Source organism: Xiphias gladius, chromosome 6 (assembly GCF_016859285.1).
Source record: "Xiphias gladius isolate SHS-SW01 ecotype Sanya breed wild chromosome 6, ASM1685928v1, whole genome shotgun sequence".
Taxonomy (NCBI): Eukaryota; Metazoa; Chordata; class Actinopteri; order Istiophoriformes; family Xiphiidae; genus Xiphias; species Xiphias gladius.
The window spans coordinates 19029827-19054676 of NC_053405.1; the positions used below are offsets into that span (position 1 = coordinate 19029827).

The following is a 24850-nucleotide window of genomic DNA, read 5'->3' on the forward strand; positions in this document are numbered from 1 at the left end:
GTATGGATTATTTGTGAATAGTTTTACATCTTGGATACTAAATTATTCAAATGACAGTCTTGAGATCTGTACTGAATTTTGCTTTTTGGGTTTGTCCATTACTAAATTAGATAGAGTTAGCATACTTAGACTATACAGTATGGCCATCATGTTGGGATTTTAATACACTGTTCTTGTTAGTCTGACGTAAATGTAAAATCGCAAAATACAAACTGCTGAGGACAGTTGTAAAACAGACCTGAAAAATTTAAAACCAGAAGTGGTTCACCTGCAAAAACATACAGTGCAAATCCATGCTAAATGTACATCTCAATAATGTGTCTCTCTCTTTGTGATCCCTTTCCCCCTTGTTGTTTTTGCTCATGTCTAGATTCTTAATCCTATCAGGACAAACATGAGGGTAGAAAAATAAAGGGTCAAAAATTGGCACTCTAACTGCAACCCCCCTCAAAAAAGCTGCATTTCACTATGAAAGGTCCACTTCACTCAGATAATGAGTCTGTTGTCTTGACAGGCCAAGATAATTAACCATCTCAACAGGGTGCGGTCAATGCATTCAAAATGGGTCAAAACAAAATGACGAGACTCATGCCTCATACTCATTACATAAAAGAAAGTTACTGTGTTTCTCGTAAGACAACTGGTTTTGAAGATGTTATACACTGAGCCAGAGGGATCAATTTAAAGTCTAGAATAATAAACGGCCCATGTGTTTCATGTGTCGTTCTCTTTTTGGAGAAAAAAAATGGCTTCACATTGCCCTCTGGTGGGTTTCAGAGGACAAGGCCAGAGGTTTACCCAACCTTTACACTCCCTGAACACGCTGTACATCCAGGCTTTGGCTTTACTTTAAGATTCAGACATGAATCTTAACAAAAGTACATGGATGGGAGGATCTGACTGTTCCTGTCTAACAATAGGAAACGAGGCTGAGCTGTTGCCGGCTAGTCTTCACAGGATGTGGCCTGGCTGGGCAGGAGCCAAACCTCCTCTCCCAACTTCAGATCCACACAGTTAGTTATGAAAACTATAGTGATACAGAACTGCTTTGTTCACTATCATATCCATGTAGTAGACTTGTAACCATGAGCTGTGGTCCTGTAGTTTCTAAGTCTCATTTAGTTTCTGTATCAGGATCCTTTTGTGCAGTGTATATTAACAAATGACTTTAACAAAGGCGGGGGTTTACTTTTACGGTCAGTATTACACAAATCAGAAAAGTCCAGGCACACATTTGTGTCAATGCAGCTCTTTTATTGCTTGGCTCATGAAAAATAACATAGCATATTAAAATGTACCCAAATACATGGTTAATAATTTAGTGTTAATGTGGTGAAGAAACTGTGAAAACTCCAACAAAGACAAGAGGAAAGCCAATGAAACTGATCATAAAAATACGTCAAACAGCCGGGAGTCTAATTAAAGTCTTTGACTGTTGCATCGTCAGTATTTTCAATTATCAAAGTAGTTACAAGACATTTTGTGCTCATTCACCACTTACATATACTTTCATCCATCAAACAGACTCCAAAATCCACAAAATTAACATTTTATTTAAACTTTTACTTAACACTTATAGAGGAATTAACAGAGAGGCAGTTTTACAGAGAGTGTAATTTTCTCCTAACGTCTTACATAATTGAAGACCAAAAAAAAAAAAAAATTCAATCCATGTGCAAAGGTAAGACAGTTAGGTATTAACTAACATCCGGCCTGAATGCCACATTCCACAACTCACTCGTATGTATGTGTGCGCAGTGGCTTCGTTGAACTTGCATAACCGACATACAGCACAGTAAGTCTACCATTTATCACATCCAGACCAGACAGCAAACAACACCCAGAACCCCGTGTGGCGGAGGACTGCTGTGTGCGTCAACATTAAAGCTCTACAGCCTTTTTCCTCTGGAGAATCATGATGTAGAAACTAAATGAACAAACTGAACAAAAGGTGATGCGATTTCCATTCTTGAAATGGAGGGGGGGGGGTGGAAAACTCTGATAATTTGCTTACTAGTGTCACGATAAAAACACACAAACACATGAACGGGAACACACTTTAGGTTGTGTATGTTGTCTATAAATTGAGGACTTGATGCAGGAGTCCTCCCAGATTATTTTTTTTTACTATACTATAATGTAAACTTTCCTGAATGAAACTGCCACGAAAAGCAAATTTATTCTGATGCAAGAATTGTTTTAAAGAAAGCCTATCATACGTGAACTGTGAGCAATCATAAATGCTCCTAACATCATTCAGAGAAAGCCTACTTTTTAGTCATCTTTCATCAAATTACAGTTACTTGAGGTTTACACTGTAATCATCATGTAAAAAGCAGCCTCCTGTTGAATTACCTTGGAGCATTTATAGACAAAGGTAAACCTTAGTGCTTTCACTGACTCAAATCTTCAGGATTTGTCTTTAAACTTTAACCAAACTTTAGAATTAAGAAAAAAAAAAAACGTATGTGTAAAAAACAAACAAACAAACACAAACGCTTTGGACACACACAACATCTCCGGCACATTATGCGATACCTCAAACACAAACTCTCGAGAGGACCGTCTCTCTGCCTTTCACTTCATCTGGCGACAGAGGCCAAGGGTTTAATCTGTAGCCTTCACAAAGAAACACTGGGAGGTGAGCTCAAGCTCGGAGGTTGACAGTTGAGATCAGTTTTCGGAGAACAGGGGGGCCCGGAGGCAATAGTGGTGCGAGTTTGGAGGGCTTACAATGTTTCTACTCATGCACTGGTTGATGTAAGAGATGCCTGAGATCAGCTTCAGAACTACATGTAAATGTGGCAGTGTATCGATTGGTGACTGATTAAATAAAAAAACTGAGAAAGCATATGGTATTGTGTTATATCAGTAGTATATGTCAGTTAAAAGTGTTAACATCCCCCATCCCCTACTGAACACAGAAATCCGCCTCCATATAAGACTGGTTGGAGGGCAACTACATGCATTGACTTGATTAACACTCTTCTTATTTCATCTTCTCCAGGAACAGACGCACCTCCAGTGGACGGTAGCCCCAAGGCCCCATCCCCCCCTAGGGAACACAGAGCGAGGAACGTTAATGATACGCAGCGAATGACATTTTCATTCAGATACCAGTTTCGTTAGAATCAGAAGGAACATGCTGACGCAAGACATCAGAGGCGCGTCTTTGCCATTCGGTAATCTGTAGTTCTACATTTCTGGCATGTCTACCACGAGCCTGGCTCCAGTGTTCTGCCTGCTTCTCTCACTGCTCCTCCCCATGCAATAGCATGAGCAGGAATAGTGGAGGCGCATTTATACCCATAAACGCTGGTATTACCTCTAATCACGCGATTGCATGAAAAGAGCAAAGAGTGTGGAGCGAAAGAAATTTCCTCCATCACTTTTCCTAGAAACTCACCAATCGGGGTCCCACACAATGAAAGTGCGGGAATGTGTCTTGGTGTTGGTAGGGCACAGGTCTCACCTTGTAGACGACTTTCCCGCTCTGCAGCACGTAAAGCCTCTCAGGCAAAGCGCCGTACTTTATGGCGGCGACATCATTCATTTCATCAACAACCACCGGGCACAGGGGCTCCCGTCCCACCAGGATCTGTGCCGCAGACAGCCTGTCCTCCAGGCTCCGGTGCCGGTTGATGTCAAAGTTGTTGGTAAAGGCCCAGCCATCTGAGACCGAGATAAAGAACGTGATTTAACTGGAATGACACTGAAGGGCAGCGAAACATCAAAGTTAAGGAGCATATAATAAATCCCGTTTAAGGGTTGTTGCAGGCACATTACAGCATCCTAAAGTTAAAGTGGTTTTATGAAGGTGAATGCACACCTGACTATGATAATGTGACTGCCCGATCACAGAGCGCAGGGACTGTTTTCTATAGTGAAACTCAACATCTTTTTTTTTTTTTTTTTTGTTGAACTCAAAGACTCAACATCAGAATGTTTTGGTAAAATGTGATGATTTCAAAAAAGTCAAAAGAGGACTTCATAAAAGCTTTCATTTGTCTTAACTCAAATCAGCAAGTGATGTAATCTTGCACAAATAAAAAAAAAACTTAAGCTGCTTTCTAAATTCTCAAGTTTTTGGTAATGATGTAAAGTGCAGAGGGGCCTTTGATAATTATGGATGAAGCTGTTTATTTGAGGGAAATCGTGTACGTCAAGCCAGACATCCATTTTCAAAACTTCAGAGAGTTTGTTTTTGACCAGTCTGCATTTTTAAGTACTCCACGAAAGTGCTTCTAAATACAGTTTGCTTGCCTTCTTTCCCCCACCAATACATTTCCAGATGACGACGGCTTCACCCTGGCGACTCTCACCCACCTGTCGAATGTGCCTCGGCGATGTAGACCACGAGAAAGTCGGCTACGTCGCCGAAGTCCCTGACGAGTTGCTTGAACTCGTCAAGTCTGAACATGAACGGGGGTCAGGTGCAACTACCGAAACTCAGCACCAGCGGTCTGCCGTCTGCCGAGAGAACACAGCTCGACATGTAGGACCAACGGGCACACACTGGGCCAAAGCATGAAAGCGTGAATCTCCGCAACGCACCTCTCAAGTAGCTCAGTACGCTCGTTTTCTCCCCATCCATGGTGACCACAGGTGAGTCCGGAGCTTCTCCTCCCACGAAAGCCTCTTGCCCGAGGGACAGCCACATGTGCTCGGATGCGGTTTTGACGAAGTTAAACGACTTAAACGTCGGACCCCAGTCTTCATACCCAAATCTGGGATTCTGGGTCATGGTGATCTTTTCACCCAGTCTGAGGATTTGCTTCTTGGCGAGGCCTGGTGAAACAAAATGCATAATCCTGATTATGATATTGAGTACTATCATGTAGCAAAGCATGCACGCTGTCGAGAAATAGACCCCCCATTTTTGCAACAACATGCTTGCTCCTTGGCGGAGAGGTCCCGTTCTCACGGCGTCTCGAGCAAAACTGTCCCCTGATTGTTAAACATGTCGGTCTCCGCCCACTCGGCTCGTGTTTGATACCAGCTGCCTTCAGGGCCCCTTTGTCAGCTCGTACTTTCTATACATCGCGTGTAGCAAGAACACTTTGGTCGAGAGCAGAAGCGGCTCAGCAAGGTGAGAAGGGTGCGTTCCGTTTTCTTAAAAGGCCTCCTCGACCCTTTCCTACGTCCTCCATAAGAAAAAAACAAAAAAACAAAACCTGACCTCCATGTACCGCCCAGCTGGAAATCCTTTTTAGGAAGAAATACAGCCGCATACCTCACAGTATTTAGACACAGAACCTTCTCGGTTTCCCTGGCAAAAGTAAAAATGGCATTTAATTTCTAAGGACAGGCCTTGTTGCCTTAGCACTCTGTGCTTTACTCAGTGAGACAGCCAGATAGCGATTCCTATGGAAACTTTGGGGGGGAAAGTCAAAACGTTTTGTTTTTTTCCCCTTTCCCGATGTCTCTGCCACGCCTAACCATAGCCAAACCTAGACCCTGACCTCACCCACGGAGGTGGGACGATGCGGTGCTAACCACTGTCTCCGAACAGACAATAACGACTCTTCTGTCGCAATATTTCCAAGCCACAAGACATTTAGCAGCAGCTCAAGAGCCTACAAAACAAACTCACAATGAACATTTAGTGTAGGTATGAGATTTTTTTTTTTTTACCCGCCCTACACCGAAGATAGCCCAGTGTTAGCCCCAGTCTGTGCCTCTCATGTTACAGTAATAAGAAATTGAATGGCGATGTTTGAAAAACCTAGAGGGTGGTTAACGAAACACTGACCACTGATCGGAAGGTATTTCCGAAATCAGTAAGGACTACTTAAATCATCTGGATGAAAAACAATTCCGTCCACTGAATGACAAAAATAAGACAAATTTCCCAAGATGCCACTGTCCCCCCCCCGATTCAATACAAAGATGGCAGCTCGGCTACCTGGCTCGGGAAAGCGACCGGGGTTTTTCAGACGTCGCTGGTTAGTTATCTTTCAGAGAATCTCTAGGTCGGTGTTTCGTGGCTTCGTCTATCACCGTCTGAAACATGCTTGAGGGCTCCAAAGCTACTCGGCTAGCTAGAAAGCCAACTAGCTAGCCCGCTCAAATGTTTCCTCACCGCTCACTTGGATCCCTGCCTCTGTGATTTGCAGTTGCTTTCTCATAAACTACCTAACGATGCAATGGAAAAATCTGGCACATGTATCCCATGACTGCTTTTTAATTATGTGTGTATTTTCATGTTAACATTCTGTGTTGTAGGGCTGCTACACCTGCCTCATCATGGGCCTCCATGATGTATTCAATACTTTTTGCTTGCTAATTATTTTTATCGTAAGACATTGGGGCATGTAGACCACATAAACTCATCAAGCACTTTAGTAAGAACCCCATGCTAATACAGTGCAGGGCCTCCCTTTGCTCTCTAAACAGCCTCAGCTCTTCATGTCATAGATTTCGCAAGATGTTGGAAACACTTTCTGAGATTCTGCTCCTTGTTGACATGATTGCATCACATCATTGCTGCAGATCTGTCAGCTGCACATTCATGCTGCCAGTCCCCGGTTCTAACAGGGATGTTCCACTGGATTCAGATCTGGCGAGGGGGGAGGCCAGTACACTGAACTCATTGTCATGTTCATGAAACCACTTTGAGACGACTCTTGCGTTGTGACATGATGTATTATAATGCAGGAAGTAGCCATCAGAACACGGGTAATTTGTGGCCATAGTCAGTAACAATACTCATGCTGTGGCATTCAAACCATGATTGACTAGTATTAAGGGAAAACATTCCCATTACACCACCACCGCCAGACTGGACTGTTGACACAAGGCATGTTGGGTCCATGGATTCAAGCTGGTGGCGCCAAATTCTGACCCTACCATCTACGTGCCTCAGCAGAAATCAGGATTCACCAGACCAGGTTCCCGCTCACCACAGTTGTAAAGAGTGGTCATCTGAGTTTCTGTAGACTTGGTTAGCTCCAATCAGTCTGGCCATTCTCCTCTGACCTCTCACTAACCAGGCGTTTGTCCAAATAACTGATGCTCATTGGATGTTTTTTGGGTTTTTTTGCACCATTCCGAGTAAAAACTCTAGAGACTGATGTGCGTGAAAATCCCAGGAGATCATCAGTTTCAGAAAAACCCAAGCCAGCCCGTCTCGCAGCAACAATCAGTCAACTTAACTGGGATCACATTTTTTCCCCATTCAATGTTTGATGTGAACATTAACTGAAGCTCCTGACCTGCATCTGCGTGATTTTAGGCATTGCACTGCTGCCAGACGATTGGCTGATTAGATAATTGCATAATTAAGATGGTGTACAGGCGTTCCTAATAATGTGCTCAGTGAGTGTATCTCTTTGCAGTTCCCGAATTCATTATGTGTTAAGTTGCTCTGTCATGCTTTTTCAATTTTAAAAATGAAGGAAAAGAGTTGATTTGGAAAACACATTTCTATGTTTTGTCGCAAGGCCACTTAATCTGTACTGGACTCAGGCTTTAAGGATAATATGAGCTAACAGCCATTTTAAATGATCAACTAAGGTTATTCCATTGACTTTCCCCACTTCCTTTCCTCAAAAGCAGGTACCTGCCTTTTTCACAGCAGACATTTTGACTTGTCAGAGTAGGAAAGGTACAGGTATTACCAGTAACTTTAATTATGGCTCTGTTCTATTCAAGTGTCCCGGTATGCACAAAACCAGGAACCTGGAACTAGGTTACCTCAATGGAATTATTAACGTTATTAATTACGCCTGTGCTTTTCCTGCTCTGACATAACAAAATGTCTGCTGTGAAAAAGGCCTATCCAAGGACCTTGAAACCAAAGCAGATAAATGGAGTTCAGCCGTCATTTCTTCTATTGTTCACACCAGTGCTTTTCCTGTTGTGACATTTCAAAATGTTTTCCTTCAAGAGGCCTACTGGTTTCAAAGGCCACAGGCTCACTCTGTGTCACTTGGCCCGTGTTAAAGTGGTTAATTGTAAAACAGCTAACGCACAATATCAACTGAAATGATAAGAACTCCAGGGCAGGTCTCGTATTATCTGGGTGCCCCTGCATTATAGTGGGGGATTTAAGAATTACCACAAAGTTATCGACAAACAGTAAACCTAAGGGCAGTGGACTGTTTTTTTTTTCTCTGTATCCAGGAAAAAATGTAATTAGCAGGATATTTGTATGCACTCTATTTGATGGGAACCTGTGCACTGTAATGCACGGAGAGTGGGAAGAACGGGGGAGAATCAATAGGGATCCACAGCTCATTTTGCCCCGGGGCCTAGATCGCATTAATTCGCCCATTTCTTACCTCCTCCGAATTACTTTCTGGCAAACAGGTGACTAGTAGGGGAGAGGAAACATGCAAGAAAAGAGAACTGGGAGAAGCCTAAGAGTTGCAGTGACATGCAGGAAATTGTAAGAGAACTCAAAACTCACATCGGTCACAAGCCATTCGATAACTTTAATGGATTCTATTTGTTTTTTTCTTTGGCTTGTGTGAAAAATAGACACATATTAAGAATAACCTGTTGCAGGTAACAGAGGGCATATAGAAAAGACTATATACTGAAATTACTAAAACTACAGGCCTGTATGTGCCAGTCCTTTCGATAGCTCTAGATTTTCCTAACTGATACAATAATATTTTAATAAGAGCCTAATGTGTGTATGCCATGCAGGCAGTCTTTTACTTGATCTGTCTTTATCGATCAGTTCACCATCAGTTGTTGTTGTTGATTAGTGGCTGTTTACATGCCCGATTAAACAACCAGTCGGTACACGCTGCAGGCCTCGTATCAGAGTTGACATCAGTCTGTCGTTCAAATTTCACCACAACTGTGACCTGACATTAAAATCACACTTGAATTAAAGGCCAGGGCGCTAGTTTTAAACCAGTCTTAGTTTTTGGGGCATGTTGTTATGGAAATAATTCAGGTGTGGATTAAAGGTTACAGTGAGCGAACATGTGTACTTGTATATAATATGCATCAATTCATTGCCATTGATCGATAGACCTAAGTGCCAGTCTGTTTTCTCTCTGTTTGGACATGCTGCGGCGCATGTCTCGGACGTCTCGGTCGTTCTTGTTCGTCCGCAGTGCTGACATCTCCGACGGCACCGAAAGGCAGCGCCAGACACAGTAATTTCAGTCACGCGTTTTTCCGCCTTCGCGCAGCCGGATCACCGGCTGAACCGACAGGAGAAACCGGTCACTCTGCACCCACTGAAAAGCGTTCACCCGGCAGGTGGGTGCGCCCCGCGAATGTGTCCGCGTCGCACCGACCCAGTGCGCCGTCGACCACTGTGACCCACTTAGGATGTTCTCCCTCCCACGTGGAAGCCACTAGATGGCGCCGCAGAACAGCATTTCCCAAAACGGACACAAAAAATAAAATAAAATAAATAAATAGCTGCTCTCGCTGAAAAGCATTTCTCTCAAGACCGTGTCAGCGTCGCGGGACTGAACAAATCTAACGCAGGAGCAGAGATATTGGGGAGACTTGGAAAGTCATTCTTTTCATTTATCCATTTATTTTTTTGAGAAATGTCCAATTTTTCCTTAAGGGATCCAACACTTTCATCTGTAACCAAAGAGATTCACATCAAATCCAATCTTCCTCACAAGATTTCACTGTGATTATTTTTCTTCAGTATTTGACAGCATTTATTATTTTTAAAAAAATCCTTCAACACGTACTTAAATAGCCAAATACAGTCAAACTTAACGAACCAAGATCCTAGATAGGAATAATTCAATATAAACTGAACGCCTCTCTGTTGACTGATTTTTACGAACTGTTAGTTCCTTTCGCGTTTTTATTCGGCTTTTTCAGGAGGGATTGTTGAGGGGGGGGGGTCTAAATTTAGTCTAATTGAAGCCCATATTTTTCCTGCTTTTTTCCTCCCTGAGCTACCTGTGTCTCTGTGTGTGTGTGTGTGTGTGTGTGTGTGTGTGTGTGTGTCTCATTCTCCCATCGTCGATCTCAGCCTGCATTAAACAAGCAGCGAGCCACAGACCAACTGGTGCCCTGTTCACTTACATCGCACTGATGTGGTAAAATAGTGTCTCGATCGTGTCCCTAACAAGGCGTGAAACAAAGCACAGCATAGCTGACGGATCAGTTATCACTGTGAGAAACGCGCTGAGGACGCGCTATACCGCAGTTTGGACAACACCGCTGTTGAACGACTTGTTGTACATTAAAAAAAAATAAATTATTTTTTTTATTTATCATTATTTATATATATATTTTTTTACATCCAGCCTCTGATTGATCGGCGCGTTAGCCTACACGACACCCGACACCGGGCGCACTGAGGCTGAGAGCATCCAGGGTCATACAGGTCTGCGCGTATGCGGGATCTCGTAAACTTTACATCCAAGCTCGGATTTACTACAGCACAGCCGCCTTGATCCAGATCCTGTCCTCCCCCAGAAACACGGACACGGTCTTCATTGGTGCTCCTGGATCCTGCCGAGCAGTGGAGCTATCGGGTGTCAATCTCGGAGAGGGGGACAAGGAGAGAGAGAGAGAGAGAGAGAGAGAGAGAGAAAAGAGAGGGAGACGCGTGGGATGCTGATGACTGATCCTCACTGAGAGGATGCTATCGATCAGGCTTGCAAATGCTTCCCCCTCCAGTTTGGCAAGCATGCTAGTGTGCGCAATTAGACTTTTTCTGCTTCTTATAGGCTTATCGCACAAGGTAGGTGTTACCAAATCCCTGAAGCTCAATCGTTTAGTCCAATGTGTTGATGCTTCCTGTTCAAATGAATGCATGTTTGCACCGTGCACGCACGGACTTCAGGTGGGGGGGGAAAAAAAAAGAAAAAAAAAAACTCAAGCCGGCTGTCTCGGCGTTGTTGATCCAGTTTGCGGTCATTTATTTTTTCCCTTCTCATGCGCGCAGGTGATGTGAGCGGCGGCGGCGGCGGCGGCACACTGCATGGGAAAGCCGAGGCATCAATGCAGAACTCCTCATCGCTGTTCGGGATGGTCAGCCACTGTCAGACGCCGACCTTCACGGACTTCACCGGCGTGGCGCTCTCCGTGTACGGCAGCAAGGCGGACATCTGTGCGCTGCGAGCCGGGAACGGCGGCGGTTTTGGATCTCAGGTTTGCCGGAGCCCCCATGACACCCCGACTCACATGAACTGCGCCAGCCCGAAGCGACTCAGCGCGCCCGAGCAGAAGGCGCATCTGTCCGCCAAACCTCCGCGGTCGTGCTTCTCTCTCCCACCCATGCAAGGTAGGTCCCGTACGTCCTAGTGTGAGGCTTACACCGGCGGGTTGGTCAAAAAGTTGACGAGCAGAGCTGACTCGCCAACTGGGTGATTTCTGGACGTGTTGGTGGATTAATTACTACACAGTTTAATGTGCTCATTTTATTGACTGCATTCAAACAAGCTACGAAAATAACCATAACAAATTCAGTCAAGCAGCAGCTGTCCCAGTCTTCCCAATCTGACCACTAAGCAGTTTCTAGGTTAATTGAGATTGATAAAAGCCATCATCTGAAATTATGCTGCTTCCATATGGCTCCTCTACAGCATCCTTTGATGCAGCTGTGCTGTGTAGTTGTGTTGAGAGCCCTGTTTAAAGTTGTGGATCAGGTCTGTTAATTAAACCCGGGACTCACTTGGATCCTTGGCCGATTCATAAATAACGCCACAGTCAAAGTGTGTGTGATGCACATGAATGCCATGGGAAGTGATGTGTCGTATGTGGAATAACTGCCGAGCGACCGTGCGTTTCCTCCGGATGATAAGGCACTGCAGCGTTTGGTTCATGGGAGGATTAGTGTGATGTTGACTCATTTAGCTGAATGTGGGAAACTGTGGCAACTCCAAGCTCTTGACAGTTTGAAACAATACTTTGGTAATTTTTTTCCCCCTCTAATTTGGCTTTTAATTTAAAAAAAAAATACTAAAGTTACATTTTTAAGTCTCTCTGTGCTCTAATTTATTTTTTAAGTCTTCTTTAGTGCCTTTAAAAAAAAAAAAAAAAAATTGACATGGGCTCATCAGTGAGAAAGAAAACTTTAAAACAGCAATTACATAGATGAAATGAGCACTTTCATACAGATAGCATCCAGAGTGGAAACTAGGCTTTCAGTCTCCGTGGAAGCCTGCTCCATCCTGTTTAGACAGTGTTGTTGTGAGAGGGCGGAGGTAATTACAGCCCCATCCTAAATTATGATTAGACGGAACAGACTTTTATATTAGCAATCATCCTTGCAGCAAGAAGAGGATCAACGGATTTGATTATTGTTTCTTCTTGCTAAACACAAACCATATGTCTGCTGAATGTGTCTCAGCATTTATGAGTTCTCTTGGAGCACAGTTGTGCCCTCAACCCTCCATCCCCAGCATCCCGTACCAGAATGAATCGTCTCATTGTCTTTGGGATGCTTTTGAACTTGCTTCCCGTAAATTGTGGGAATGCAAGATGTGTTATGTGTTTGTGGATTATGTTGTGCAGATTAACACTGAAGCAGACACATACATGTCTGTTTGTTTTGCTCTGCCTATCTTGTGGGTTTATGAATTAAAATAGTTTTCAGCCTTTTTCTGGAGAGCAGAAAACAAAGCCCGACAACTATTTCCTGAAGCACACATTGATTCTGCTAAACATCAAAATGTGTCTCATGATTTGGCAGTAATTCATTTTCACATTTTTTTGCAGTTATATTTGAGTAATAAAAAGTTTAATTTGTTTTAATGTGTACTCCTCATGTTGCCATCTGTATCCTGTATGAATATGTGCTGTATTCCAGGCATTTTTATGTTGTTTTATATTCTCTTTTGGTGAGCATGGAGTACGAAAGTGATCTCAGTACTCATCAGTCTTTTGTATCATGCCTCATTTCAGGCTGATCGTATTACACACTCCCATTTGGGGACAGAGCTGGAGTTTAAACTGCATTCTCAACCATTACTTTAGATTTACTGAAAAGAATCTCTTAGCAAACACGGACTGTAATTTTTATCCTGGTGGAAGTGAGACAGTAGGGAGAAGAACTTACCTCAGACTGGAGATTTCTGACCCCTGCTTTGTCCCCTGTGATTGCAAAATGTGAACGATTACTCAGTGATAAAAGTAATAAAATATAATCCACTGGTGATGTTTCACCTAATCCTCAGTTTAGGACTTTTTGTTTTAGGGAAGCTGTGCCAAACCAAGATTTAATATGACACATTTGCATTCAGTACTGCTGTTCTGGTTTTCTAACTACTCCCAAAAATGCAAATCCATGCTGTGTGTGATTTAAAAAAATAAAATAAAAAAATAAATAAAATAAAGAAGTAATTTAATTTAAGTGTGTGCTTGTGTGTTTACAAGTGTTTAAATAAAGCAGTAAATGGGTGAGTGAGAGACAGATTTAGTACAGTTAGTGACAAAGGTAGCATGTTAATAATGAATGTAATGGAGTGTAAGAGTTGAAGTGCCGACGTAAGGTGGGGCTCTGCATCTTTTCTGTTAAAGTCGGTACAGACTGGGATTCTGTTTTCACGTGCCAAGTATCCTAAATGCAAAAATAACTCGCAACAACATTTAATTGAAGCTGTTTGCCGTTTCTGTGCAACCTCCCTGTAGCTGTACCATTGCATTTTAAAACTGTTCCCAGCTGGAATTCAAGGAAGATCGTTCTTTATTTTTTCCTTTGCATCGAGCTGAATGAAGCACAAACCCAAGTGACTTGTGTCACACCCAGTGTGTAGGTTTGGAAGCCGTGTGTGTTGCTCTCTGTAAGTGGAACAGCAGCTGATCATCCCAACACTGCGAGTCTATAAATGTGCTATAAATATCGGTGCCCACCAGCAAAGAAAATATTTAGTTTGCAAAGAAAAACACTTGACCCCTCTTGAAAAAGAATATCAGGTTTGAATGAAGTGTGTACTCTAGCATCATTTGATAACTTACTAAAGTTTCTCCTGGCCACGGACGATGCTGCCGGGTCTGTGTGCTTATTTGAGGAAAATGTTTGAGTAAGAGGAGTGTGTTGGAGTCTCACACTCCCTCACTCAGATAAATGCAGAGGTCTGTCTGTTGAGTCAGTCTGTAAAAAGATGAGTATGTTGGATTGGATTTTTTTTTTTATTTTTTTTAACTTTTTTTTTTTCTTTTTTTTTTTTTTTTTGTCTTTTTTTTTTTATTGATTTTTTTTTTTTTTACATTTTTTTTTTTTTTACTTTCTTTTTTACTTTTCCGCACATGCGTGACGGCAAATGCAACAGCATCCATTTCTAATACATGCAAACACTGTGCCAGCATATGCTCAACACATACACTGTGCACACATGCCACACATTTCTAATACATGCAAACACTGTGCCAGCACACACACACGCACACACACACACACACACACACACACACACACACACACACACACACACACACACACAGACACACACACACTGTATATAGCCTATACACACACACTTTTTTTGTGGTGAGGTGGCATTGGCACCAGTGTTGAATTCCCTCAAACTGACTTAGTTTCCTGTGTTTTCCGCAGCTTCATTTGTGGATGTCAGACTGCGGGGTGATAATCTGACTGTTATGAGAAACAACCGACCATTACAGCCCAATTTGAGCCTCTGCTGTGTCAAACACTTAATGACCGCTTCACAGTAGCCTGTGAATAGTTCTGCCTGTGAGTGCACAGAGGAGCACATTAAGTGCTTTTGGTAAAGTCAGTTATTCTAATCAAACTATGTGGTTTATTTATTTATTTATTTATTTTTATAGAAACAAGAGTGTATGTAAGACGGAGGGAAAGCTGCATAGGATAGATTTCATTGTTATCTGAAAAGCCCAGGAGTATTTCTCATCAGAAAAATTCTGATATAGAAGAGTAATTGATCTAAATGTTCTGAAAATATACATGTTATTCTTATCATCAACATCACCAGACATATGGCACTCAACCAGGCCTACAAGGGAACTGGTGTTCACATTTAAAATATCAGCCTGTTCCAGTGGCTTCTTTGGATAGTTTCCTCTAAATAAATCTTAAGATTTGTGTCATGTAAAATGTTTATACAGCTATAATTCTGGGAAAATGTTTGCTTCAGCTGTTTTGTGGGGTTTTGAATTTCTTAAATTGACTTGGACGTCAGGCTTATAATTACTTTAAGTTTGGCTTTGATGTATGCACAGATCATATTTTTTATTAATCTTGGATCTCAGTCTTTTTTTTTTTGGTTTTGACTTGTGAGTGTCCTTGTGATATTATTATTATACCAATTTTGCTGAATCAGGGGTGTGACTGTAGTCTATGTAAACCAAAGATTAAAGCGTTTCTTTAGAGATGGCTGAATGGTTTGTGGTTTTGCTGCATATTGTTGAAAAGGCCAAAGCGATGGCACTAGATTTGAAAACTTTAGAAATATGTATCCCTAATGGATGGATTGGGGAAAATGATTGAGCAGGTGACACAGTGCAGATATTTTGCTGTGAATTTTGTTTAAAATAGCGGTGCCTTGTCAATTTTTTTGTTCAAACTTCCTCTGCAGATTAAGGCTGACTGAAATAAATAAGAGCATTATAATCATGATCCCCTACAGGTCGACTACCGAATCTACTACTGAATTTGTTATGGTGTTATCGGTTGGTTTGGCAATCTCACTGTGAAATAAAAATTTCAAGTTTGGAATTTGATCAGAAGAGGAGGAAAAATTAAAGGTCTTTTGCCTCCAACATCTTTGTTGGAGGCAAAAGATGTGTGCATGTGTGCGTGTATGAATGTAACAGCAACCTTGATGCCAAAACCAAATCTTTTCTCCTTTGTAAAAATTTTAATTATTGTATTTTTAATTATACTCTAGGAAAGCTGAAAATCAATTATGGCTTATGTAGTCAAATCATCAGAATACACAAGCAACTAAAAATGCTGATTCTTGTGCCCTTCTCACGTTTACAGTTGTCCATAAAAATTTGGATTATAAGTAATATAATCATTCCTCTCTTATTCAGAAACATACAAATAATTATTTTCTTTGCTGAGTTGTTAGCAAGACCCTGAATCTCTGCCACCTCTGTCAATGTCTTTTCTGTTGAAAAGAGAACAACTTAACTCGAGAACCAAAATATCAGTTTTTTCGGTAGGATCTCAACATCCAAACAGGTTATGGCAGCTCTCCCTCCCAGATGTTGTGAATGACTGATCAACCCTCAGAGAAAACATTTTGCTGTCACTGCAGCTAAAAGAGATTTGACCTATTATTGAACTTGTGGTTCGCTCAGTTTCACTGCAGAGGTCGACCAAGAACATTTTTTTAACCAAATAGTGAAAAGGTTTTGGGTTACTTACTTGTCAATTTGACACATTTCATTTACGATGAAATGTGTCAACAAGAATCTATTAACTTACAGCCAGACATCATCTCTTTCTGAACGTTTGCCTCTTAATCATGTGGACCTACACATGTGGGCATGTTTATTCATATCACAGTAGTGCAGTAATAGTAGCATGCTTTTCGCAAAGCTTCTCACCAGTCAGTATATTCCCATGAGCCAAAGAGATCGCTTCAGCCCACGTCTTTTGCGTCTCATATGAGCTCAGCAGTGAGTTATGGGCAAATATGAGGGTGCTGCCTGGGAAGGGTGTTGCAGGGTGTAATGTTTGCAGCATGTTCCATTGATTCATAAAGCCGAGGCTCGGTGATGATTCTGCAGCGGTATTCCCGTAAACCTCTGTCTGGCTGAGAAGTTGAGGAGGGAATGCTGGGTAATGGAATGAGAGCGCTTCCTGAGTCACAGCCACTAGAGAGGGAGAGTGAGAGAACACCCCTGGTCTGGCATCTGCTTGGCTGAATCACCTCAGTCAAACTTGGCCTGGAATACACATGACGTGTTTGGAAGCAGGAGATAAGTGGAGGAGGAAGAGACGAGTGTTGCATCAACTCGACTGTGGTTGGATTCAAAGAGAGAGAAGGAGATTTATTGGAGGTTGTGACTGTTTCTGCTTGAGTATCTTCTGAAGTAGTCCTCTGAAATTGCAAAATGTCCTTTTCCTTCTCCATAGTCAGTGACAGTCGGCTAAAATTTTCTCATTCTTATGTGATCTGTGTGGTATGACTATGGTATCTTGCTGAAACCAATGGCATTCTTACTTTCATACTGCCAACGAAATCCAAACAGTCACACAGCAAAAATATGATCTGGTTTGAGTAAGTGTTGAAATATTTCTGGAATACCAGAAGAAATGTGCTCAGGGCTTCGGTTTAATCAAGTAAAAGCTGCAGTGTTGGCTTAGATATGTCATCATAAAAATGTATTTTTAGAACCAAACCTTGCCTTAAGAAGAACTCACAGAGTTTCATGCAATACAGTTTCGCTGATGAGGGGATTAAGCTGCCAGGTCCTGTGAATTAGACCAGATTTGTTTTACCTTTTAACTATTTATAGCAAAGATAAAGAGACTTCTCTACTCCTCGCTGATTCTTTTCACCTGGACAGGCATGCCACAGCTGACCGCATGTCTATACCGTCTGTATTACTCATGCATTTTCAGACAGCAGCGGCTCCTCTCGCAGACCTCTCTGTGTATGACTTAGCACACGGGTGGGTTTTTGATTTACATCTCAGCTGTGCCACTTGCTGTTCTTGGCTCGACGGCGCTGTGCTTCATCAAAGAAAAATCCACTCCACTCTGGCTGTGGCAGTTAAGACGGCCGTCCGCCGCTGCGCTGCCTCTGCCAGAGTGGGGCCGAGAGCTGATGGGGCCCTCACAGCTGTCAGCTGGAGAGAGAGGGAGAGACAGAAAGAGAGGGTGAGATGTGGCCATAAGGATTATGGCTTCACTGACCCCCATAAACAAGCATCAAGAAAACAGACTGTGTGTGTGTTATAGGGCAGTTCTGGTCATCTGAGTCAATCATGAGGAGGCTGCTGTTTCATCTTTTCCACTAAAGAGTACGGCACTATCAGCACTTTATCTCATTTTAACTGTGATCAAGATGTGAGTCACATTCACAACACGTAATATTGGCTAAGTGTGCATCAGAGCTTTGTAAACAGATCACCTTTTAAAACTGCTAAAGCTATAGTTTCAAATGCTCGAATGCTCAGGCTCAACTTAAATAGAGTCTGAAATGGTTAGTATTGAGGTATAGTTTTTACAGGGCTGGTCATGTTGGAGATTAATAATCCAGCCAGTCAAACACTGGCTTCAAGTGAGTGGTCAAAAACAATTGGGCAAACATGATGCGAGCCGAGGCTGTTTTTAATGCCTTCATTAGAGCAGAGGGGAAAGGAGCCAAAAAGATTGAGTTTTATCCTCTCTCTTGTTCTCTCTCCGCCTCTGCCAGGAAGCTTCCATGGGGCAGTGCCCAGTCAGCTCACTGCACCATTGGCTGGCGCTGCCCCAGGGGACTATGAAAGACATTATAAAGTCTAATAGTGCAGTTTATATACTTTATTAGTGCTTGTTAATAGAAGCCCAACGTTCTAGAAGAATTACTTATTCACTAGTCATGTGCAATGCAATCCAGCCCCTGTGCTGTATTAAGTTGCTTACCAGGACTAATAAGTACACAAAGGAACGATAGAATGAAGGTTGCTTGGAGGAAAACCACTTTACTCTTGCTTGTCTCTGACTGATATGATTTGAGATCAATCAAAAACCCTGAGCGTGACAACTTTCACTCCTGTACTCTGCTGTTTTGGACTCACATATTTATATGCACATTATGTCTTGGCAGATATAGATCTGTACACATTATCGTCAGAGATGGAGAGCCAAGTTTCATCACACAATATACATCGAATGATTTTTTCAAGGAGATATTTTAAAGCACTGGCAAGCAAATCTTTGAGTCAAAATTTATTACAGCTTATGTATGGCTTGAAGTCAGGACCTCCTAAGGTTTCAACAGTGCAGAGATTGATAGCATCCTGTTCATCTACTGTCAGCACACAGGCAGCTCTGAAGCACAGGTGGACCGGTTTCTTTTTTTTAGTAGCATATCTGGACAGCACAGTGCTGCATGATGGGAGGAAGTGGAGGATTTCGGGAAAGTGATGCTGGTGCCCTGTTCAGGTTAATGCTTGTAACTCTAAGTTGCAGGGAGCTGGGAGCTTTGCCAGGCCGACTCCTGATGTTAATAAAGTTTAGGGGCTCCATGCCAGCACTGTGATCTGTAATGCTTAGGGTTATTTTTACAGACTTTTTACAGACAATTATATTTGAGAAGGAAGGCTGTTTTTCAGGGAGCTAATATCAGAGCAAGGAGATGGTGTATGTGATAAGACGATGCAATTTCCCATGATGTGACGCTGTGGAGTGCATGGATTTTTTTCATTGTGTGGGAATATCTTGTGTCTGAGGACTCCCTATGTAGTACTGAAAAAGCAAACAAGACAATAATACTTGTATTATTTCACTAAAGGGTTCTTAAAAGTGAGTGCTTTTCCCAAGTATGTTCTGCCTCAACACAGCCACACAAGCTAACACGTGGTAGTAACTACAACCACAGACAGATTGGAGCCTGAAGGGTGTTTCAGCAAAATTTTTAATGGGGAGAGTGAGCCCTGCTGATTGATATTCCCTTTCCATTTTTTATTCTCAGCTAATCCAAGAATTGTCTATTTATTCTCCTCTTTTTTCTGTCACATGTCAATGTCTTTGTTTAATGGTCTTCGACAGACTGGGAGTAGAGGGGATCTAAGATGCCTTTGGCTTTTAGCTGCTGTACTGATGTTGCTGTCTCCTAGAGATGTTGGCTTGATTTCACCCTCTGGAACTGAAAACTGCAACTCACAGATGAGGTGGTTGCTCTGTTCACAGGTTTTCTCTGGAAACAGTAGACACATCTGTTATCTTCTAGCTCCTGTAGTATCTGTCTGATTTACATTCTCTACATCAAATTGCATTTGAAAGTTGTGCAGTTTTCATTCTGTTGGCAGTCTTTTCCTGTAATCCTGAAGGAGAAAATAATTTGACTGGAAGCAGTTATGTTGAAGACAATCAGTTCTGTTCTTCTTTGATTTACTGTTGCCAAAACTAAGTATAGTACCCCTTTTCTCCATTTAAACTAAGGCTCATATGAGCTGTGCAGTATGTGTGTTAAATGGATCCACATTACACTGAGTAATAGCCTGAGTATGCACTCTTCATTAACATGCTTAACATTCCCCCCAAGACCCAGAAGTCGGCTTCTATAATACACTGCTTAACACAAACATCATGTTGGACACTTAAGATCTCTTATGGGGCTCATTGTTGGCAGTTTTTAGTAGCGAGGAGATTTGGACAGTGTTTGTGTGTATGTATGTGTGTGTGTTTGTGTGTGCTGATGTTTGGGTCAAAGTGGAGGACTAGATGGACAAGTTCATCAACTCTGAACATGAAAACCTTTAAAAGTTATTAAAAGATACACTTTTGCCAGCTAATTAGAACAGAGATTCAACAGAAAAACTCCAGTGAAGAGGTTAATACATTGCAGTGCTATTGCAACACCAGTCAGCCACTTGCTGCATGTTCCTAAAACTGGCCGTGCAACTTTGTTTTTGAAAAGAAAGAAATCTCAAAACTTGGCAAAATAAATGCTGAGCCACGGATATTTGTCAACGACACCATCAATCACCAAATAGATATTATGGTCATATAATGCTTTGGGACAGTTGAAGATGTAAAATCTGCGTGTGTTTGTGAATCAGTGCTTTTGTACATATTGTGTTAGATTAGGTATGTGTGTTTCTGTGGGTCTATATATGCAGATGTCTGTTTTTATCAATATTAAGTATTAAATGTTTGCCTTGGAACACTACCTGTTGGACCTTCCAAACCTTGAGTCCTTTTATATTTAATAAAGATGATGGTGGTGGGCGGGTTATGTTAAAAATATAGGTTGAAAGAGCACTGGCAAGCAATGGGAACCGGCTCATGATCCAAAGCATACCACATCATCTGTCAAACATGGTGGAGGCAGTGCTATGGCCAATGGAACTGGGTCACTGGTGTTTATTGATTACTATCTGCTCAGATTCAGCCAAAGGCTGCAAGACTGATAGGACAGTGCTTTACTATACAAATGGATAATTACACAAAACATACTGCAAAAGCAGCCCAAGAGCTTCTCAAGGCAAAGAAATGGAATATTCTTCAATGACCAAGTCAGTCAACTGACCTCAACCCAATTGAGCATGCTTTTCACTTACTGAAGAAAAAACTGAGGGCAGAAAGACCAATGAACCTACAAAAAGGCATCAGCTGAAGGCAGCTGCACTAAAGGCCCATGGCAAAGCATCTCAAGGGAGGAAACTCACCATTCGGTGATGTCCACAGGTTCCAGACTTCAGGCAGTCATTGACTGCAAAGGATTTTCATCAAAGTATTAAAGTAATTCTTATATTCCTAATTATATTGCTTTGTTTGGTTAATTTTAAGCATCTGAAAACGAGGGACTATGTAAAAAAAAAAAAAAAAAAAAGGCTGTAATTCATTGTAATACATTGATTCTTGAGTTTTTGACAAGAACATCTAGGATGAGTGCCTTGTTTTCTGTCCTCAACGAAACAGAGTCACAGATTTAGTGGTCAGATAAAGGGAGTGAGCACAGGATAGAAGAACTAGATTTCTCTCTTCTCTCCTTTTTGTGTTTATCTAACTTTTGCCCTTAAAAAAATAATCTCACAGCACATGTTGACTAATACTGATAAAAAGCCTAATCAGGCACTTTTAGCTTGTATCGACAGTGATCTTATAGGCATGTGTTTGAAAGTTGAACTGAGTTAGGCAGTGTCAGAGCCGTGACAGCCAGGTGCTGAGCACTTGGCCGAACGTACCAGAGCATCAGCCAATTGGAAAATGCTTTTCCAGAATTTATCTGCACCGCTCTCCCTTGACAAATTATTTTATTGTTCCCACACAGTTGGTTTTCATTTAGTCTTTTGGCTAATGATAGGCCGAGAGCATGTGGGCTATTGTTATTCCTTTATTCAGCATAGATACTCCAACTGGAAGTGTTCACATCAGATAGAACACCCCCATGCAATACATACTAACCAAAACATTACACACAGAAGGTATACAAATGTACACGGATGGTATGCAGAGTTGGAAACTTGGACAGTGACTGTCTGTCAAACTGGGTAATGCTGCTTCCTGAAGGAGCCACTTCTGTGCAATCTCCCCTCGGCAAACTCCAAACCCTGCTCCAAAACCTTTAATCACATTAATTCAGTGTGTCTCATGTACCAGGACTAGTATATATGCTGTGTGAGAGCTGCAGATGGGATAGATAGGGTGAAACTTGCCTCGCGTCCGAGCCCTGCACTCTGCTTGACCTGAGCTCAGTACATCAGGACTAGGCCGCTAATCTTTTACAAATGCTGGGAGTCTCCATGACCAGGCCCTCGCTGAGATGGCTTAGTCAAAACAGCCCTGCTGCTCCTGAACACAACCTCAGCCTCCAGCTTAATTCAAAGGCTGATTAACTAACAAATACCTGCTGCTTGTTCCACAGCATTACACAGCCCGGCGCATTCTGCAGCGCTCCATGGAGTTTGACAGCGTGTTTGCTGTCCTGTAGAGGAACACACAGGCCCACTGTGTTACAGACCTTTCAGGGTTTCTTGGTAAAATGATACACTCACTTGCTTAGTGAGCAAAAGCATAGAAATACTGCACTGAATGAAGAGAGTTTTATTGTCTAATCTGTTTATTATAGCTTTCAAGGGAACTGCTTTTTTTTTTTTTTTTTTAATATGAGCTGGAAATGAACTATATAAATAAAGGTTTAGCAATGCTACAGTGCATTGTGAAAACCTGTGGTATTATCCATAATGGGATACAAACAAAATAAACAAGATTGTACAACAAATTGACATGTTTTCTCTACTCATTGTATGAATTTATAACTATCAAACATTACATTACATTACATTTACTGGGAAAATAAAATCATCATCAAAAATCAGCAAGTAACAATTCAGACAGACAGCCATAAACCAAACAGCCAAGATTTTGACTGTCGGGCTTGAGTTGAATGATTTTATGATTAAGATAATAGCTAGTTTGGTAACAAAGTTGTTATCACGGTGTCTCCTGGCAACTAACTTGACCAGTAAAAGGCAAAACAAATATTTTCAGCAGACAATACAGGTAGAAGTGATGAAAGATAGCCTTTTTGTCCAGCTTCATATTACATTGCTGTCCTGTTCTTAATCACCCCCAACCCTTCTCAATTCCCATTTTTCCAAGAAGGTCCTTTGGTTTTACTGCCAAGCACATTCCTATTCCACTCGATCACAACAGTACCGCCAGCACTTATGAGACATAATTCTGCCTCATCTGTTCATACACTGTCACTGTTTACGTGGGCCCAGCCAAGCTTTCTGACCACTTTGAGCTTCAAACAAACACCATGCAGGCCTCTGGCCAGGCTCAGGCATGGAGTCGGACTTTGTACATGGAACAGTTGGCATGCCTGACATGTTGAAAATGTTGAATTAAATATCACTACTTGTGTTGTAACTTCTTGTCTTTGAGAAATGTCTCAATGCTTCAAGCATGTTTTACCTATTTGAAATGACATTGATGCAGAATATGCTGTGAAATTCAACTAAGTATGTATGGTTTCGGCAGTTACTGCATGTGATGAATAATTCAGGTTTATTTTTTGAAACATTTTTATGCATCTGTGGTGCTTGAATTTTCGTGGTACTCATATCTGATTGCACAGAAATGGCAGTGTAGTACTGGTGTAGCTGTTTTTTTTATTTGTAAATTTTTGAAAATAGTTTGGTACATTGGGAATAATAAATCTTCCACAATTTTTTCAATAACACAGTCATTATTGTTCTAAAGAATGCGGCTTTTTATTCCAGCCAGAAAAAAATTGGAAGTTCAACAGTAGCTATAAACTGAATAGAATGAATTTTGAAAATGAAGCTTAGCAAGGATGTACTTTCATTTGAGGGCTACAGAAGGCTGTAGTTTAAGAAATGTTTAAAGTTTAGCTCCGAAAACCACAATTCAACTAAAGTCAACAGAACTTGTTAGCCATGTCCTTGATGGCTTTAGTTGTAAATGAAAATTCACAGTTTACCACAGCGCCAACTTTTACAGGGCCAGACTTGTCATTTGACACAAAAATATGGCCAATCTAGGCCACTGTAAAGATGCCAGTCTTCTACAAGCCTCAAGAGCTCTGAGCCATGAAGGACTCCAGCGAGAGAGGCAAAGCATCAGTATATGTACACTGCCGCCTGCCAAAGTACACTCATTTAACAGCACAAAAAGACTTGCAGTGAGAACCCACATGTTTATGTTAGAGATGATGTAAAATGGCTAGAATTCATATTTCACATCAAATTTCTCTTTTAAGATGGCTTCTCTCAATTTTTACTTGCAAGGAAACAAACATTTGCATTTCAAAGTTCTTCAAATAAAAATAAATGAAAAGCAAACCCTTTTATGGGTTTGGAGACTATATTGGAAAACAGGTCAGGGACGAAATGAATATTTTTTATGGTTCGTAAAAGAGCTTCACAATGAATGCCAGGTTATGTGAAAGGCTTGACACATGGTACAGGCCAGAGCCCTTCGAGATACCCTCTTTATTCAGCCCATACACTCCTGGGCCAAGAAAGGCCAAACAACACACATGGCAGAGACCAAGATCCAAGTGCAGAATGATTTCTTTATTTCTACTTGTTAAGGTCTGATTAGGCTCCTTCTCACCACAGACCCATCCAAAAAACTATCAACTAATAACCTTCCCTTTTTCCTTTTGGGTTTATCACACTCAAGCTGATGTATAATCAACTCAGTACTCCACTCCTGGTTGCTTGGTATTTGCTGTTTCTTTTCTTTTCTTTTCTTTTAATATTTTGGGGGCATTTTTGCCTTTATTCATAGGTGGAC

The 24850-nt window shown here is 41.6% G+C and overlaps 2 protein-coding genes across 9 annotated transcripts in view; one reads left to right on the forward strand and one right to left on the reverse strand.

Moving 5' to 3' along the window:
• Positions 1–1533: 1533 nt before the first annotated feature.
• dio1 (iodothyronine deiodinase 1) lies at positions 1534–6088 on the reverse strand. 5 transcript variants are annotated; one of them, XM_040129458.1, is made up of 5 exons: positions 5906–6088; positions 4555–4788; positions 4327–4470; positions 3407–3672; positions 1534–3055 (listed from the first exon to the last, which is right to left on the reverse strand). In XM_040129458.1, the coding sequence occupies exons 2-5, from the start codon at positions 4742–4744 to the stop codon at positions 2990–2992; spliced, it is 666 nt and encodes a 221-aa protein (XP_039985392.1). In that variant the 5' UTR covers positions 4745–4788; positions 5906–6088; the 3' UTR covers positions 1534–2989. The 5 variants fall into 5 exon arrangements, with proteins under 5 accessions (XP_039985392.1, XP_039985393.1, XP_039985389.1 ...); XM_040129459.1 differs by lacking the exon at positions 5906–6088 and adding an exon at positions 5753–5830; XM_040129455.1 differs by lacking the exon at positions 5906–6088 and having other exon boundaries at positions 4555–4994.
• Positions 5048–24850, forward strand: part of LOC120791199 (zinc finger protein GLIS1) — a 79235-nt gene continuing 59432 nt past the window's right edge. For 2 of the 4 annotated variants that reach the window (XM_040129448.1, XM_040129452.1), the window contains exons 1-2: positions 10559–10678; positions 10883–11221. In XM_040129448.1, the coding sequence (XP_039985382.1) occupies positions 10939–11221 (283 nt within the window). In that variant the 5' untranslated portion in view covers positions 10559–10678; positions 10883–10938. Of the gene's footprint in view, positions 5090–5902; positions 5946–10558; positions 10679–10882; positions 11222–24850 lie in introns of those variants that run through there. The other 2 variants (XM_040129450.1, XM_040129451.1) reach the window with 2 other exon arrangements.

Bases quoted from the DNA above. Each gene is read 5' to 3' on its own strand.
- dio1 (XM_040129457.1), bottom strand. From the start codon at position 4,891: ATGTTGTTGCAAAAATGGGGGGTCTATTTCTCGACAGCGTGCATGCTT. The intron at 3,673-4,554 runs GTGCGTTGCGGA...TCTCGGTCTCAG, and splicing joins CGTACTGAGCTACTTGAGAG to ATGGCTGGGCCTTTACCAAC. The intron at 3,056-3,406 runs GTGAGTTTCTAG...TGTGTTCCCTAG, and splicing joins ATTGTGTGGGACCCCGATTG to GGGGGGATGGGGCCTTGGGG.